Genomic DNA, 17,745 nt, shown 5'->3' with positions numbered 1-17,745 from the left:
GTGAATGCATGTGGTTACACTAATTTGAGTTGCACCACCGATGCCAGCCAATATCATCCTGGTGAAAAAACCATCAGATTTCATTTTGGGCTTGCTGATTGCTACCCATGTAGCACATTTCAGCTTATTTGCTGCATAAATGGCTGACAAAGACTGTCAAGATGGCTACCATGGCGGCCATATTTGAAATTGGATCTTAACACCTCAAACAAACTCTGATGTTCTCATGGGTAGGAACATGCACAACAAGTTTCAGCTTCATTGGTCCAGCGATTTCAAAGATGTTTACACACGCTGACGGACAGGCGACCACCAGCATAAGCCCAGTGGACCTTTGGTCCGGGTGAGCTAAAAACGGTATTCAAGCATGTATAATGTCCTGAGATGTATTACATTAACTGCAAGTACACCTTTATCTTCTGAGATGGCAGATTTCCTTTGCGTGAGTTGGTGATTCCACTGGTCTACCACAGTGAAGGTGTCGAAATGAAGATAGTGAAGGCCTAAAATGAAAGCTTAGAATGTCATTGTTTGTTCTCACCAGACAGCTGAAAGTTTTTGATTCACTTTCTCCGTTTGATGACATGAGGGTTGACTGACATTCCCAGCTGTGGTCTAAAAAAGGGTGAAACATATTTTAATCATTGTCTGGGGGACAGTGTAAAACCTGATGAGTTAGTTCAACTTAAAGTCAACTTAAAATTCAACCTTTGCTATTAAGTACCTGAATTAATAAACGGGTCAACCTGTTATGAAGAGCTTACATGTAGGTTAGCACACAATTGAAAATATGATGCATAAAACTACTTAATTCTGTCCTTCTGAAGACAATGGACCAGAATTTCCTTTATATGGTGTGTTAGCATTCGGTGACATTCCATCAAAATATGTCAGCCAGTTTAGGAGTGGCACTTAAAAGGCTCACAAACAGTAGAAGGTGATTTTATGCCCCCACCCCCTCCCAGAATTTTGTTTTGTAGGAAGTATAATAATGTGTCAGTTTTAACTGTTTTCAATTCATTCAAAATATTCAAATAATATGGACTTTCATATGGAATGATTCTGTTAAGGAGCTACCGACATGCAGACCTGGGTTTGATTGTTGGTTACACTACCTGTCTGTGCCCATCATCTGCATTGTCCCAGTCCACTCAGCTGCAAATGGGTACCAACCAGCCTGGGCTGGGACAGTACCCTGTAATGGACTGCTGTCCACTCCAGGAGTCGTCGTAGACACGCATTTGCTTCAGGCAGTGGTATCTGGGGATAAGCACCTGCACCAGTGGGCCTTGGGACCTATGTAGGACTATATTCCAATTATGTAGAATTTGATGCACATTTTGTGGTCTAAAATTTTGTTTATAAGGCTTTTTACATCAGATTAAGACCAGGGTTTTTTTGCATTTTTGGCATGTCAAGCAAATTAACAGAGTTTTCAGGAATCAAACACCAACCTTACAGTCTGTGGACAACCTGCTTTAGGTAGCACTTGAGCCACAGCCATTTACATTTGTATCAATAGTTTGGTTTACCTGAATTATTTGTATTTTATTCAATGAAGTAATTACACTGTTTGCTTTTTTATGTACTTGTTTTTTTTTCAGATTAATCTCTTATTTTGGAGGGTTATTAAGTGTTTATTTTTTTCCTCATTTAGTATCAGAGTTAAACAACTACAACTCAGTTATATGCATAATATAATTTACGGTAATCTTTTGTCATTTGTATTAAATCCATCTCAACATAACACTTCATTTACGGAAAAAGATGGTGTACAATATCATGGAATTAAACAGCAAAAAATAACATTAAATGGATCATATGTTCAAAAACAAACAAACAAACAAAAAACATGCTGTACTATTTGGCAAATACAAATGAGGTAGTAAGGCAGGTTGTTATCCCCCTGGTATGAAATATGGGGTCAAGTGGTTACTGAGATATCAAGCCAACAATGGTGGCAATAACAATAACTTGAATATCTTGCTGTAACGTTGAAATTCACCCCAAGGTTACCGTAATTAACTGGTGTCTGGGGATCACCCAAACACACCCTTGTGCTAAATATAAATAAAGGGGTCAATTGGTTCTTGAGATATCGTACTGACAAGCGAAAACAGAGGGATAGATTGACAGCCAGACATGCTGACTGCTGTATCCACCATATTTCATACCAGGGGATAACATTATCAGTTATCAAGTTGTTCACCTATGAATATGGCTTTTTACACCCTTCAGAAAACCATACACCCTGAGGCCGAAGACTGAAGGGTGTATGGTTTTCTTCAGGCATATTCATTGGTAACACAACTTGATAACGATTTTATCATATACAGTGGTCCCTCATTTATCACGGGAGTTACGTTCTAAAAATAACCCGCGATAGGCGAAATCCGTGAAGTAGTCAGCGTTATTTTTTACAATTATTATAGATGTTTTAAGGCTGTAAAACCCCTCACTACACACTTTATACACTTTTCTCAAACAGGCATTAACATTTTCTCACTTTTCTCTCCTGTGTAAACACTCAAAGTTCAAACCTTAGTAGAAAAAAAAAGCATTATTTGGTCCTGGGCTGGTTCATGCCACAGGCTGTATAGGCATGCAGTTCATAGAACGAACATACACGGGTAGTTTAAGAGACACTGTATTTTGTCTGTCTTACAGATTCAGCTTGGTCACATTTCTCCTTCAAGCATGTCAGGGCATTTTTAGCTGCCTTCTGTTTGGCTTCCTTTTTGGTGTTTCCCGTTCCGTTGGGATAAACTTGACCATTCAGGACTGCTCGCTGGACAAACCTGGAGAGGAATTTCCAAATTATCGTTATACAGACGTGATGTAGGATGCATAAAAGACAGACGTAACATTCATCACTAGATGTCATATGTGAACCGAGCACGTCCAGTGTATGTCAGCGGTGAAGAATACAGCAAGCAGAAGAATACAGCAACAGCACTGCCACACCTGGACAAATCTATGTCCGAAACAAGTGTGAACTATTACAAAATATTTAGCTTATACATCTGAAAATGCACATTTTGGAAAAATTCCCAATGACTAATACAGAAAATATTTAGATGTGCCAGTTCCTGCTGAGCACATTGGGACAGGGGAGGGGCCGAGTCCAACGATAACTCGTGTTTTCACATCAAATTCTCCAAAAGTATCCAATAAAACCAGGAGAAGTAGCTAGATTCCTCGCTTGTCGCTTTATTGAAAGCCACGCCCAGATATGGCCGTCATATCGATTCTGGGTGACGTCACGCAGGCTAGTCTAGTATGGTTAAAATGTCCAAATTTAGAGCAGAAATAAAAAATGTTTACATCCTGGTAGAAAATGCGGTTTTGGTATTCCATGACTAGAGGGAGATGATTTGTCTCTCTAACTTTCTAGTTTAAGACGTTTCAGTCATATGTATATTGGGATGTACGTGGTCGCAAGTTTGACTCGGCAGCTGTTAAATTTTGTGACACAACCACAAATAAACAGCATTCTAGCACAAATAAATGAGTATTAATTTAACTCACGTTTTAAGGTGGTCCGGACCTTCGGCACTAACGTCCTCAAACGTGAGCACCCACTTTCTTTTCATAGCTAACTCGTTCAACTCAGCGATGTAGTTACCGGTTTCCATGGTAAGTGAAACAGCAGCCGCGTTCCGCGCAGGTTATAGTTTATGGAGACACTGACGGTACTGACCGAGTACTGAAACCTCAGTCTTCTTTCGATTCTGTTTTCTGCTTCGTCAGGTATCGATAGCACGAGTTTCGATTTCTCAAGTCTGCTGCATTCAAGTGATGTCGGAATTATTTGAAGCGTCGACAACAACCAGTAAAATAAGCTCTCGGTGTGAAGGAATGATGGAATTTAACACACCAAAGTTTATGCATTAAAGAATATATGGATAACACAATAAAGTGAAAACACTAATTTCCATTGTGGACCATACATAAAACAAAAACTAAAAGCAAAAAACAACACTAAAAAGAGATACAAGATAAATGAGCATTTATGACAATATTTAAAAACTATACACACATAGCCAATAGGAAAAGCTAAAATTTGGCGTATACCACCAGATAATTTGTATTAATTTAAAATAAATAAAAAGTACATTTAAAAATAAATTTACATGTCAGACAGAGCTTAAGAATAGGAATGCAATAAGAATTAAGGGTCAAGTTCCTTCTCCTAAATTTGATCTAATAATAAAAGTTTTATCCTGAACGGCCACAAGCAAAAAAGTCCACACCCAAAACTTCCACAAAGCAAAAGTCCAGAAGCCCAAAACATCCACACTCTGCACTCTACTATAGTAATTATATTATATACAAAACACAAATCAATTCATTATGCTTCAGCCTACTTTAAATATATACTAGTATTCAACCATAGAGATTATATTTACAAAATACACTTTTTTTTTTTTTTTTGCATTAAACAATATAACAAGTTATTTTTAATCATTACACATCTCCTGCATCAAACCATTATGATGAATGAATGTTTTAACTGCATACCACTTTTTGCTGGAACCCAAATATTCCAGCTGTTTGTTGGTAGCAAACACCAGATGTCTGCGTTGATTGACAGTTATAGATCTGTGGATGTTTTGGCATTTGGACATTTTAGGTTTGGACCTTTTGGCTGTGAACTTTTTGGTTTGTGGACATTTTGACTAGAAAGCTTTAAATCAGGCCTTACTGGTTTGTCCTGGCAAACTATCCCACTGCCTAAGCAAAATAATTTGTTTAATTTTTATTTACATAAATAATGTAAATCAGAATCAGAATGGAATTTATTGCCAAGAAAAGCCCCGGTCACAACCCACCGTGCGTTTTTTTTCGCCGTACGTTTTCTGCGGATGCCACGGCCACGTTTTTGTGAAGTACGGCGGGTTATGACCACGGCTTAAGTTCTCACATACAAGGAATTTGGTCTTATGTTATTGTTGCATAAACAACAATAATAATAAAAAAAGGAAAAATATATTTCTGTAAGAAGAAAGTGTTAAATAAATAACGTAGTGGGATGGGGCTGTGCAAAAGCATATGATTGGTGTCCAGATGTACAATACCTTTCAGTGCAGGGATGACCAAGCCGTACTTTGTGTGGGGCTCTGGCATTATTTATTAGTGGAGTTGCAGATGGGAAGAAGCTGTTTTTGTGTCTTGAGGTTTTAGTCCAGATGGGCCTCAGCCTGCCAGAGCGGAGGGTGACAAAAAGTTTATGTCCTGGGTGCAATAGGTTGGCCACTATCTTCCCTGTTCGCCTCAGGGCCCTGTAGGGATGGCAGACTGCAGTCTATCACCTTCTCTGCTGTGTGGATGATACACTGCAGTCTGCTCCTTTCCTTAGCAGTGATAGTGTACCAGACGGCAGAGGTGGGACAAAGTCACCATCAGGTCACTCTCAAGTCATGAATCAGCAAGTCTCAAGTCATAATGACCACCAATTTTTTGCAAGCTGAGTTGAGACTTGCAGATTGATGACTTGAAAATGACTTGACAGTGACTTTGTCCTCTGCCAGAAATAAACACAAATATGTGTATACAGGGTAATACAAAAAAGCATGTCGTTCTGGGCGAAAGTGACACTTGCTCTTTAACACCCTGCTTACTGTCCTTTACAACACTCTGCTGTTTGTTCCAGAATAATACATATAAGGTGTCTGAAATTCGGTTTGCGTTTATGAAGTTCCACACGGGTTGAAGGTAGCACAGAATATTTAGAATATTTGTTTTAGCAAGTGATCAGGGGTCTCGTGCATAACTTTTATGAAGGGCATAACATTTTCGTAGTATATTTTCAATTGTCATGTGGTTTCTTGTGCGCATCTCTGGCGCACAAGGGATTATGGGACATCTCAATAGGGTGACTACAAGAAGTCTGGCATTAGCTTTACTGATGATAGACTGGTCAAGACAAAGGGTTTAACCATTGCAGGTGACATTAATAGATCTACAAATGTCTCTTTTTTGACTCAAACAATATAGATTCAGTCTTCTTTGTCTTCCCATCTCTGGACAGATTAGAAAATGGCTGTGCACCGATGCTGCCCATCCAACTTGAGGGGTGCTGCAAAGAGGAATAGGCAAAACTGCCCAAAGATAGGCAATATATAGAGCTTGTGGCATCATAGTTAAAAAGACATACGATACATTTTATTGTCTCTTCTGGGAAATTTGTCTTGGACTCCAAGAGCTGCAAAAGACTCCAAGAGACTTGAGGCTGTAATTGCTGCCAAAGGTGCAATTTCAGGAAAATAGTCTTAAACATATATCTGTAGCAGAACCATATCTCAGTGTTTCAGGAAGAAACATAACTGAGTCACAAGAAGTGCACTGTGTGTGGCGCTGCATAGAGACACTGCATAGTGCAACTTTTGACTGTTACACAACCAGTAACAGCGTTATGGTTAACTAGAACAGCGAACATTCATGCAAGAAATCAGGTCAAACCTAGGCTTCAGAGTCTGGCAAATTATTTCTGAAATTTCATTTTCTTTTTTAGTAAATTTTATTCTACTCCACAGTGAGGCTGTATGATATAACAAACAATGCATTATGCAGTTTCTCCAACGACAAAAGTCTGTAATTCCGTCAGAGCTGTCTGGGTGTCTTCCCTCACTCCTTGGCCTTCTGACAAGGTGACTCCATTTTTGAAAATTCCCTACGCCAAGCAGGTAGATCGGTGAAATTAAAAAGGTACCAGTGGGATAAATATGTAGACTTTATGTAACTATGTAGAAATGCCGGCTCTTCATGCTGCAGAATGATCTGAGGAGAAGCCCTCACACTGTTGAGCTTCGGGGCCTGTTTAGGACATCTGTTCCAGGGAAAAAGGAGCAGGCATGGCGCTGAAAAAACACACACTGAATTGAACTTGTAGCACATAATTACAGACTTTCCTGTATAGCACAAAAACAGGACATCACTACAGAACATGTCAGGCTAAAGACATTTTTATTTTCTTTGTTCAGTGACATTAAAATGTGAGGCTAAGCAACCTTGTCCAACATGCATTACATAGCCCACATGATCATGGTTAATTAACACAAATATTAAAAACAAATTGCATCACTTGTCATCCAGAAACCTCCACGTATGTTGGTACAAAGAGATATGATGCTGAATAAAAGCCTGCAAAGACTCAGTTTATTAGCACTGTCAGTAAAAACACTGTGGACCCAATCCATGCACGCTAAGTGAATGAGTGAATGTAATTAACCGTAGGTGTGAGTCTGACTAGGCTTTGCTCAGACTGCCAGTTCAAATCTGACAAAGCATATCTGATTAAAATCTGCAAGTGATGTGATTTCTGTGTCTAGCACAGTCTACATCTGCCTTCTAATCCACATTGGCTGCTATAGTAATGAAAGGAATACACGCGTCACACGTCAGTCACATGACTACTGTTCAGTGTCTGAACACTGCAGCTACAGAGCTCTGACTCATGAAATATGGATAATACTCAAAGCTGGTGCTTTTACTGTATATAATTTAACATTTTTGTTTATATTAAGAATGCATGATAATACTGGGAAAATATCAGTATTAGCTGATAAAAACTCAAAAAGTCAATCACTGGTTGCACCAATAAAACTGTTTGATAGTGTTACACTTTCAGACCACAGCTCAGTGGCTCACTGTGGCTCAGACTGCAGCATAGTTCAGCTGTTAAGAGTCAGATCTCAGCAATATTGTGCATTTTGTGACAAAAGAATTAAAATTCATATATAACCATTGTAAAACCACTGTAAAACATAGCAAATTCAATATCATTTGGCACAAGATCCACTGAGTGCATCATGCACTAAGTCAAGATGGTGGCCAACATGGCTGCCAAAACTAGAAAAAAAAAAAAAAACTACTATAGTAATAATTTAGCAGGGGTGGTGGCCAAGTAGTTAGTGCACTTGGTTTCAGTGTTGAAGGTTCCCGGTACAAATCACACCCCTGCCACATTTCTCCATGGAATGTGGAGTTGCGTCAGGAAGGGCATCAGGCATAAAACTTGTGCCAATTCAACATGCAGATCCACCTTGGATTTGCTGTGGCGACTCCGAGTGCAAACAAGGGAGCAGGCGAAGGGACTTACTTTTACTACAGTAATTTGTTTCACAGAGTAGCAAAATTGCACATAAAACCATTTTAGGACACCAACAATTCAATTAAATGTTTTTTTGATCCTACATGTAGACCATGGTCAAATTCAATATGGTGTCCAATATAGTGATGATAACCATGTCAGTTTTAAAGAAAAAGACTATGGGGTTAAAGACGAATGATTAAAAAATGCAACATTTACTAAATACAGTCCAAACACATCAAATAAGGCAATAAGGGACAAATTCAAAATGGCATCCAAAATGGCTACCATCTTTAGGTAAACATAACGATTATTGTATATATATATACACACACTCTATCGCATATTATTTATTTATTTATTTATATAACAGTTGCCCCAAGGCGCTTCATATTGTATGGCAAAGCTATACAATAATTACGGAAAAACCCCAACTGTCAAAACGACCCCCTGTGAGCAAGCACTTGGCGACAGTGGGAAGGAAAAACTTCCTTTTAACAGGAAGAAACCTCCAGCAGAACCAGGCTCAGGGAGGGGCAGTCTTCTGCTGGGACTGGTTGGGGCTGAGGGAGAGAACCAAAAAGACATGCTGTGGAGGGGAGCAGAGATCAATCACTAATGATTAAATGCAGAGTGGTGCATACAGAGCAAAAAGAGAAACACTCAGTGCATCATGGGAACCCCCCAGCAGTCTAAGTCTATAGCAGCATAACTAAGGGATGGTTCAGGGTCACCTGATCCAGCCCTAACTATAAGCTTTAGCAAAAAGGAAAGTTTTAAGCCTAATCTTAAAAGTAGAGAGGGTGTCTGTCCCCTGATCCGAATTGGGAGCTGGTTCCAGAGGAGAGGAGCCTGAAAGCTGAAGGCTCTGCCTCCCATTCTACTCTTACAAACCCTAGGAACTACAAGTAAGCCTGCAGTCAGAGCGAAGCGCTCTATTGGGGTGATATGGTACTATGAGGTCCCTAAGATAAGATGGGACCTGATTATTCAAAACCTTGTAAGTAAGAAGAAGAATTTTAAATTCTATTCTAGAATTAACAGGAAGCCAATGAAGAGAGGCCAATATGGGTGAGATATGCTCTCTCCTAGTCCCTGTCAGTACTCTAGCTGCAGCATTTTGAATTAACTGAAGGCTTTTCAGGGAACTTTTAGGACAACCTGATAATAATGAATTACAGTAGTCCAGCCTAGAGGAAATAAATGCATGAATTAGTTTTTCAGCATCACTCAGACAAGACCTTTCTAATTAGAGATATTGCGCAAATGCAAAAAAGCAGTCCTACATATTTGTTTAATATGCGCAATGAATGACATATCCTGATCAAAAATGACTCCAAGATTTCTCACAGTATTACTAGAGGTCAGGGTAATGCCATCCAGAGTAAGGATCAGTATTATGCCTATAATGGATCCACAAAGCAACTCAAAGCCCTCTCAAAGAGCTTCTAACTTATCCTAAAAAAAATCCTGGCAAGTAATTTTAGCCTAAAAGTGATTCAGGAAGTGTCTGAGAGCAACTCTGAGCAAGGAGGGGACAGAAACATGTATCTTTGTCAGGAGGCAAATGGATTGCATTTATATAGCACTTTTCCATTTGCAGCAGATGCTCAAAGCGCTTTACACATCAATGCCTCACATTCACCCCGATGTCAGGCTGCTGTCATGCAAAGCGCCCACTAGAACGCAACTAGGGGATTAAGAGCCCTTACTGATTTTCCGGTCAGGGTGGGATTTGAACCGAGGATCCTCTGGTCTCAAGCCCAACGCTGAACCACTAGACCATCACCTCCCACAGGCGAGGTTGACCCCGTTGCTAAGTATGACATAGTCCTCTGATTGCTGTCTTTGGTTGTCACAAAAGGGGAATGACATATAAAAAAACAAATGCGCTTTGCACTCCTAGTTATGAATGTACAGTGAAGACAACCAATCATACAACCTGAACTATATTACGAAATATGCAATCGTGAAAATAATTTAATGTCATGATGATGAAACTCAGCTAAATTAGACCATGGTCAAATTCAATATGGTGTCCAATATAGTGATGATAACTCATTCACATGCCAATTATCTATATAAAGGCATGCGTGTGCATGGTTTATTTAGTAGGTTCAATGTAAGTACATAATATCATTGTAAATAGGTAAAAAAAAAGATGTATGAGACAAGAAAGTGAAAACACTTATTTCCATTGTGGTCCATTTAAAAATCAAATGACAAAATAGAACTAACAACAAAATAAAATAACAATAATACTGATAATAATAGTGTGTGTTTATGACAAGAACCTAATCAATTTATAAATAGACTATATATATATATATATATATATATATATATATATATATATATAATTGAAATTGGTCCATCACCAAAGACCATGTGATTCTCATTAGTATAGGAATATTTAGTGTCATTAAGTATTACATTTTAAGTTCAAATATAGACTTTTTCAAATATACATTTTAGCATTTTCCTCCTAAAAATATGTAATTCTCTGCAGAAATGGCATCAATTTACATTGGTTATTGTGACGGTATTGCTGGCATATTCTTAGCTAAGTTCTACTTTGCATTTTCTACTGTTCAGTGAGCATATTTATAATTCCTCGTGTTCACCTGGGATTTTGTAAGTAGTTATACAGGTTAAGGTGGTTTAGAATTATTGTCATCTGCAGTGTTTTGTAACCATTGCATCGCCAGTTACACAGCTTCATGGTAGAGTGGCACAGAGGCTTTTTTTAAAAAGATGTGAAATTTCAGCTACAGTTTGCCAGAAAATACATGAGAGATGCAAGCCGAGATTTGATGCATTTTGTTCTATGTAAAAATCCTTCTCTGCTCCACTTTAATATGAAGCTGTGAGTGGTGGTGCAACAGATGCACAATTTCTCCAGTCACAGCCACAGAAGCCTATCACGTCTTCAAAGTTGTCTTGGGTTTCTTGGTGGCTTCCCTCACTCATTTCTTTCTTGTACACTCACTTTTTTGAGAACTGCTTCCTCCAGACAGTATCACACTGTATTTTTTTTCTTAAGAATCACGTAAATGACAATCAATACATATTCAGTGAGTCAGAAATGTTTATGTATCCATCCCCTGACTTGTCTAAAGAAAACTGGCTGTAAAATTAATGATTTACTGTAAATTCATCAAAGGGTGCCAATAATTGTGCACAGCATACATTTTATCTCAGGATTTGTTTCACTTAATGAAAGCATTTCGTTTTTTGTATGGCAGCACCCTGACATCGGGGTGAATGTGAGGCATTACTGTAAAGTGCTTTGAGCGTCTGATGCAGATGGAAAAGTGCTATATAAATGCAGTGCATTTACCATTTACATAAAATACAGAAGTACCTAAAATATAGGGATACTGTCCTGTACTGTGGTGGATGCAATGGTGTATGGTATCAGTCGTGCTCACAGATCTGAATAAACCTTTCTCTCAATAACCAGAAACACGTAATCGTTGTGGAAACGGAGTTCCTGTCAAGTGTCAAAACAACAGAAAAACATACCGATATATAAATGGATTCAGGTGGACCAGCGAATTTTATAATCAAAATCCATTATATGTATAAAACAGACAAAATCCATTATATTTATGTAACGGATTAGTTACAGTCAGGAGGCGCAAACAATCGACAGGGAATCTTGAATCAGGACCTACCTAATTTAATGACCAGGTCAGCAATTCCTCTAAAAAAATAAAGGCCTGCCTTTAATAAGTGGTGGGTATTATATTATGTCCACTGAAAAGATTACATTTGGTCGAGTTACTTTTTTTTTTCCCTCTCTTAAAGTCCGCTCCTGAGTGGACCTTAAAATCCTCTGCAGCTTTTTTTTTTTTTTTAAATCCTCTAACTCGGTGCCATGCAATGACGTTGAAATGCATGGCAGTTTTAAAGTTCTCTGTTGCGTCTTTATGCAGTTTTTCTGGATTTGTCCCTCAATGAGTTCTTCTTTCTGCAATTATCTCCTGTACTTCCAAACCAAAGGTAAGATATACAATTTCCTCCATGAACTGTAGGTCATTTGAGAGCCATTTTCTGACTTCATCATATTTGCGGACTTTTGTGCCAAATATGTTTGATCCAAATTGGTGTGCATACTGCAAAAACTTTTAAAATATGATGGGAAATAAAGGAGAGAAAAGTGACAAATCACAGCCTTTTGTGGTGTCCAATTTAGCAGGTGCATGTCAGGATGCGGTCACCAGTGTGAGCACAGTTCAAAAAAATAAATAAAATACACGGCTGATCTTTTAATCATGGAAATACGGTACCCACTTTCCTTGAATCAGCAAGTGTCAGTGCTGAACTAAATTTCACACCTCTGTTACTGGGCACATTGGTCCAGACTGCTCTGTCTGGTACATACGAGGGGGTTTTATTGAAAATGCATTCCAATGTGAGCGAAAATCTGTTATACAAAATCCGGCATATACGGTATTTATTACATGGAAAACCATACAAAAGCACCAGGGCTTTTGTTTATGTGAGTGTGAATATGTGTTTTATACGATGACAGTTTAGGCGAGTTTTAGTCATTGATTTTTATGGTTTTACTGTATTTGTTTACTTATTGCCGGAAAAGGTTTCCAGAACAATTGCATTTTCTGGTCAAATACGAGGTCTATTAGAAAAGTATCCGACCTTATTATTTTTTTAAAAAACCATATGGATTTGAATCACGTGTGATTACATCAGCCAAGCTTGAACCCTCGTGGGCATGCAAGAGTTTTTTCCACACCTGTCGGTGACGTCATTCGCCTGTGAGCACGCCTTGTGGGAGGAGTGGCCCAGCCCCCTCGTCGGAATTCCTTTGTCTGAGAAGTTGCTGAGAGACTGGCGCTGTGCTTGATCAAAATTTTTTCCAAAACTGTGAGGCACATCCAAGTGGACACCATTCGACAAATTAAGCTGGTTTTCGGCGAAAATTTTGATGAGAGATTTTGGATTGTTTCTATCACTGTAAGGACTTCCCACAGAGCGGGACGTCGCGTAGCGCTCCGAGGCGACGTCGTCATCCTGTTTCAAGCTGAAAACCTCCAAATTTAAGCCTCTGTTGACCCAGGACGTCGTGAGAGAACAGAACTTGGGAGAGAAGAGGAGAGAGACAGAGAAGAGGTCAGAATCAGCAGTTTATCCGGACATTCCATTGTTAAAGGAGATTTTTTTAATGAAAGACGTGCGGACGGATTGGCGCGTCGGCTCACAGCCGGCGCAGCGCGACCGCCACAGGAAAAACACCTCCGTTGGAAGCCTTAAGGACAAGTTGGAACGTGCCCTGCTGTTAAACAATTTCTCAGATACTCACTCAACTGAAAGCCACCAAAAGCTGCCTGGATTTTACAAATGGTTATCAACACGGAGGTGTTTTTCCTGTGGTGGGCGCGCTGCGCCGGCTGCGAGCTGACGCACCAATCCGTCCGCACGTCTTTCATTAAAAAAAATCTCCTTTAACAGTGGAATATCCAGATAAACTGCTGATTCCGACCACTTCTGAAAGTTCTCTGTTCTCTCACGACGTCCTGGGTCAACAGAGGCTTAAATTTGGAGGTTTTCAGCTTGAAACAGGATGACGACGTCGCCTCGGAGCGCTGCGCGACGTCCTGCTCCGTGGGAAGTCCTTACAGCGATAGAAACAATCCAAAATCTCTCATCAGCCGTTAAAATTTTCACCGAAAACCAGCTTAATTTCTCGAATGGTATCCACTCGGATGTGCCTCACAGTTTCTGAAAAAATTTTGATGAAGCACAGCGCCAGTCTCTCAGCAACTTCTCAGACAATGAAAATCCGACGAGGGGGCTGGACCACTCCTCCCACAAGGCGTGCTCACAGGCGAATGATGTCACTGACAGGCGTGGAAAAAGTCACGCATGCACATGAAGGTTCAAGCTTGGCTGACATAAAAACATATGAATCAAATCCATATAGTTTTTAAAAAAAATAAAAACGGTCGGTTTCTTTTCTAATAGACCTCGTATATGGAAGCTGGGTGAAAGATCTATAATGAGGTTCTGCCTTCAACCTCAACTGTTTTGTCAGGATTATCTCAGGAAGCATCACGGAAACCTGTTCAAATTCCACAAAACTTTCAGTTGAATTTGAAAAGATATATCACTTAAGAATGTGACATCTTATTTTGTGAAACAAAGAGCTGACAGTCTGTCTCTCAGGGATGTGATTTAGTAAGAGAGAAATCGGAGTAAAAGTAAACCCTTAAACCAAAGGGTTCTACAATCCCAATTCCAATGAAGTTGGGACATTGTGTGAAATGTAAATAAAAACAGAGTACAATGATTTGCAAATCCTCTTCAACCTATATTCAATTGAATACACCACAAAGACAAGATATTTAATGTTGAAACTGATAGACCTTTTGGTTTTGTGCAAATATTTGCTCATTTTGAAATGGATGCCTGCAACACATTTCAAAAAAGCTGGGATAGTGGCAACAAAAGACTGAGAAAGTTGAAGAATGCTCAAAGAACACTTGTTTGGAACATTCCACAGGTGAACAGGTTAATTGGAAACAGGTGAGTGTCATGATTGTGTATAAAAGGAGCATCCCCAAAAGGTTCAGCTGTTCACAAGCAAAGATGGGGCAAGGATCACCACTTTGTGAACAACTGCATGAAAAAAAAAATAAAATAAAATAGTCCAACAGTTTAAGAACAATGTTTCTCAATGTTCAATTGCAAGGGATTTAGGGATTCCATCATCTACAGTCTATAATATAATCAGAAGAACTTTCTACACGTAAGCGGCAAGGCCGAAAACCAACATTGAATGCCCATGACTTTCGATCCCTCAGGCGGCACTGCATTAAAAACCGACATCATTGTGTAACGGATCTTACTGCGTGGGCTCAGGAACACTTCAGAAAACCAGTGTCAGTTAACAGTTCGTCACTACATCTTGTAAGTGCAAGTTAAAACTCTACCATGCAAAGCAAAAGCCATACATCAACAACGTCCAGAAAGGCCGCCGCCTTCTCTGGGCCCGAGCTCTTTTGAAATGGACAGACAAAGTGGAAAAGTGTGCTGTGGTCTGATGAGTCCACATTTAAAATTGTTTTTGGAAATCACGGACGTTGTGTCCTCCAGACAAAAGAGGAAAAAGACCATCCAGATTGTTACCAGCACAAAGTTCAAAAGCCAGCATCTGTGATGGTATGTGTGTGTTAGTACCCATGGCATGGGCAACTTACACATCTGTGATCGCACCATCATTGCTGAAAGGTACATCCAAGTTTTGGAGCAACACATGCTGCCATCAAAGCAACGTCTTTTTCAGGAGCATCCCTGCTTATTTCAGCAAGACAATGCCAAGCCACATTCTGCACGTGTTACAACAGCGTGGCTTCGTAGTAAAAGAGTGTGGGTACTAGACTAGCCTGCCTGCAGTCCAGACCTGTCGTTCATTGAAAATGTGTGGTGCATTATGAAGCGCAAAATACGACAATGGAGACCCCAGACTGTTGAACAACTGAAGTCGTACATCAAGCAAGAATGGGAAAGAATTCCACCTACAAAGCTTCAACAATTAGTGTCCTCAGTTCCCAAATGCTTACCGAGTGTTGTTAGAAGGAAAGGTGATGTAACACAGTGGTTAACATACCACTGTCCCAGCTTTTTTGAAACGTGTTGCAAGCATCCATTTCAAAATGAGCAAATATTTGTACAAAACAAAGTTTAATCAGTTTGAACATGAAATATCTTGTCTTTGTGGTGTATTCAATTGAATATACATTGAAAAGGATTTGCAAATCATTGTATTCTGTTTTCATTTACATTTTACACAACGTCCCAACTTAATTGGAATTGGGGTTGTAGATGCTGTGAAATGCTTTATCCTGAATTTTAGAGCAATAAACTGAAGAAATTTCATGGACTTCCATGAGAAGATTTGAGAAAATTTTGTGAAATACAGCAATCTGAATATTCATTAGCAAAGTTACACGTCGTGACAATCCAGTAAATGATATTCATCTGTCCCCAACGGTAGGTCTATGATGTCTACAGCAGTAAAAGTATCCCAGATTCCTGAACATTAATTTGCGCTAATAGAGAAACACAGGAGTTTGACAAACTATTATACAAAGCTCGACTTAGCAATTAAAAAGAAGCAAGCTATGTTTCTGCAGTAATGTTTAGTATTTGAAGAGAAATAGTGTCATAAAATTTATACAGTGCAAGTATCATACCATCTTAGTATGACATGCTTTGAAATAATATAATCATGAGTTAGTGATTATAAATTCAATAGTTATTCTGAGATACTGTATAATAAAGACACCCATTAACAAATTAATGAGTCCTGAAAATAAGGATCTTTTTGCCTGTGCTCCACAATGAAAACAAGATGTGCAATGTTTTACAGAACATTTTTAAATACTTAATTGGTGTATTAAATTGCAGCGAACAGGATCAATGAATTAAAAAAATGCCTTTGCAAAATTCATGAAAAGTTTGAAACGAAAAGTGAGAAATTACAGCACTTTGCCCTTAACGTTAACATGTTTTTGTTGTTTTTTTGTTTTTGTAGTTGGATCCAGAAGTTGTGAGCCTGTTGTCTGTGTGGAGCACGATGCAGCACAGACAGTGTGCGCTTGTGTCACCTGGCTGCTCAGGAGGGCAACAGATAGTCATCACAGACGTCACAGCGCAAGCTCAGGGGAGAATCTTTAGGTAAGTAAATCGCAGAAGCACCAAAACACAGTCGGAATCCGATCTGAGCGTTCAGACAAAAACAGGGTCACAAAAATTCAATTTGAATTGCATTTTAAACTACATATAAATGAAGCTTGAAACAGATTTGGGGGGAAAAGATGTCATGCAACTTTCGACTGTCCAGATTTGTAGCATGAAATCACATTCAGATCGGACATGCACATGAATCAGATTTTTACCAGCAAAGCCTGAACAAGCCCTAAGTGAGGTGTGCTGGGACTGACTCCACTGACCTATGAAGGATGGACATCACAGTACAGAAAACATTTAACATTTTTGTAATTAGTGATTTGGTCATTCCAGTGTAAACTCTAAATATCAGACAGTTTTTCTGTCAAACTGCCAGTTTCTTTGCGTACTGAGCAATTGCAAAAAGTCTTCTAACTGTGCCTTTACTTTACTTGCTTCAGGTCGGTCTTCTGGCTTCAGGCACAGCATTGACTTGATTATGGTGTTCTGTAACAAAACAACATTCAGTTATTTCTCAAAGAATATTAACAAATGCTATTACGATGCAAGGTTCCTCAGTTTCTCTCTTGTGAACATATGCACTTCACTAGCACAACCATCTTCCACTACTTAGCTTGTATCTTGTTGCACAAGCAGCAGGATAAAAGGCAGAGCAGAAATACTCCTCACTGGCATTCAAATGCTCTTTATAGCAGATCTTTTAAATCTTCTGAGGCTACATGGGCTATAATGTGCAAACCCTCTAGCGTGTTCTGAATCTAACTTAGGGTCTCCTCTTACGTGCACATGTCCAGAAAATTTTAACTGGCCACCTCAACTGGCTACTTTTAGCACGAAGGAACAGCATTTCTACTCTGCAGGAAAGAACCTCCACAGGTGAAAGTTAAAGACATCCACGGGTGCACAACCCTTCGATGTGAGCAACTCAGTAACACAAT

General features: G+C 39.2%; 1 protein-coding gene across 1 annotated transcript in view; it reads right to left on the bottom strand.

Moving 5' to 3' along the window:
- eif2ak2 (eukaryotic translation initiation factor 2-alpha kinase 2) overlaps positions 1-17,745 on the bottom strand; it is a 65,695-nt gene that overhangs the window by 15,643 nt on the left and 32,307 nt on the right. Inside the window, 5 exon segments of the mRNA XM_034184384.1 lie at positions 542-615; positions 2,666-2,798; positions 3,529-3,665; positions 17,017-17,070; positions 17,162-17,293. Coding sequence (XP_034040275.1) covers positions 542-615; positions 2,666-2,798; positions 3,529-3,665; positions 17,017-17,070; positions 17,162-17,293 — 530 coding nt within the window.

Source organism: Thalassophryne amazonica, chromosome 13, assembly GCF_902500255.1.
Source record: "Thalassophryne amazonica chromosome 13, fThaAma1.1, whole genome shotgun sequence".
Taxonomy (NCBI): Eukaryota; Metazoa; Chordata; class Actinopteri; order Batrachoidiformes; family Batrachoididae; genus Thalassophryne; species Thalassophryne amazonica.
This window is presented reverse-complemented; position numbering and strand designations above follow the sequence as displayed.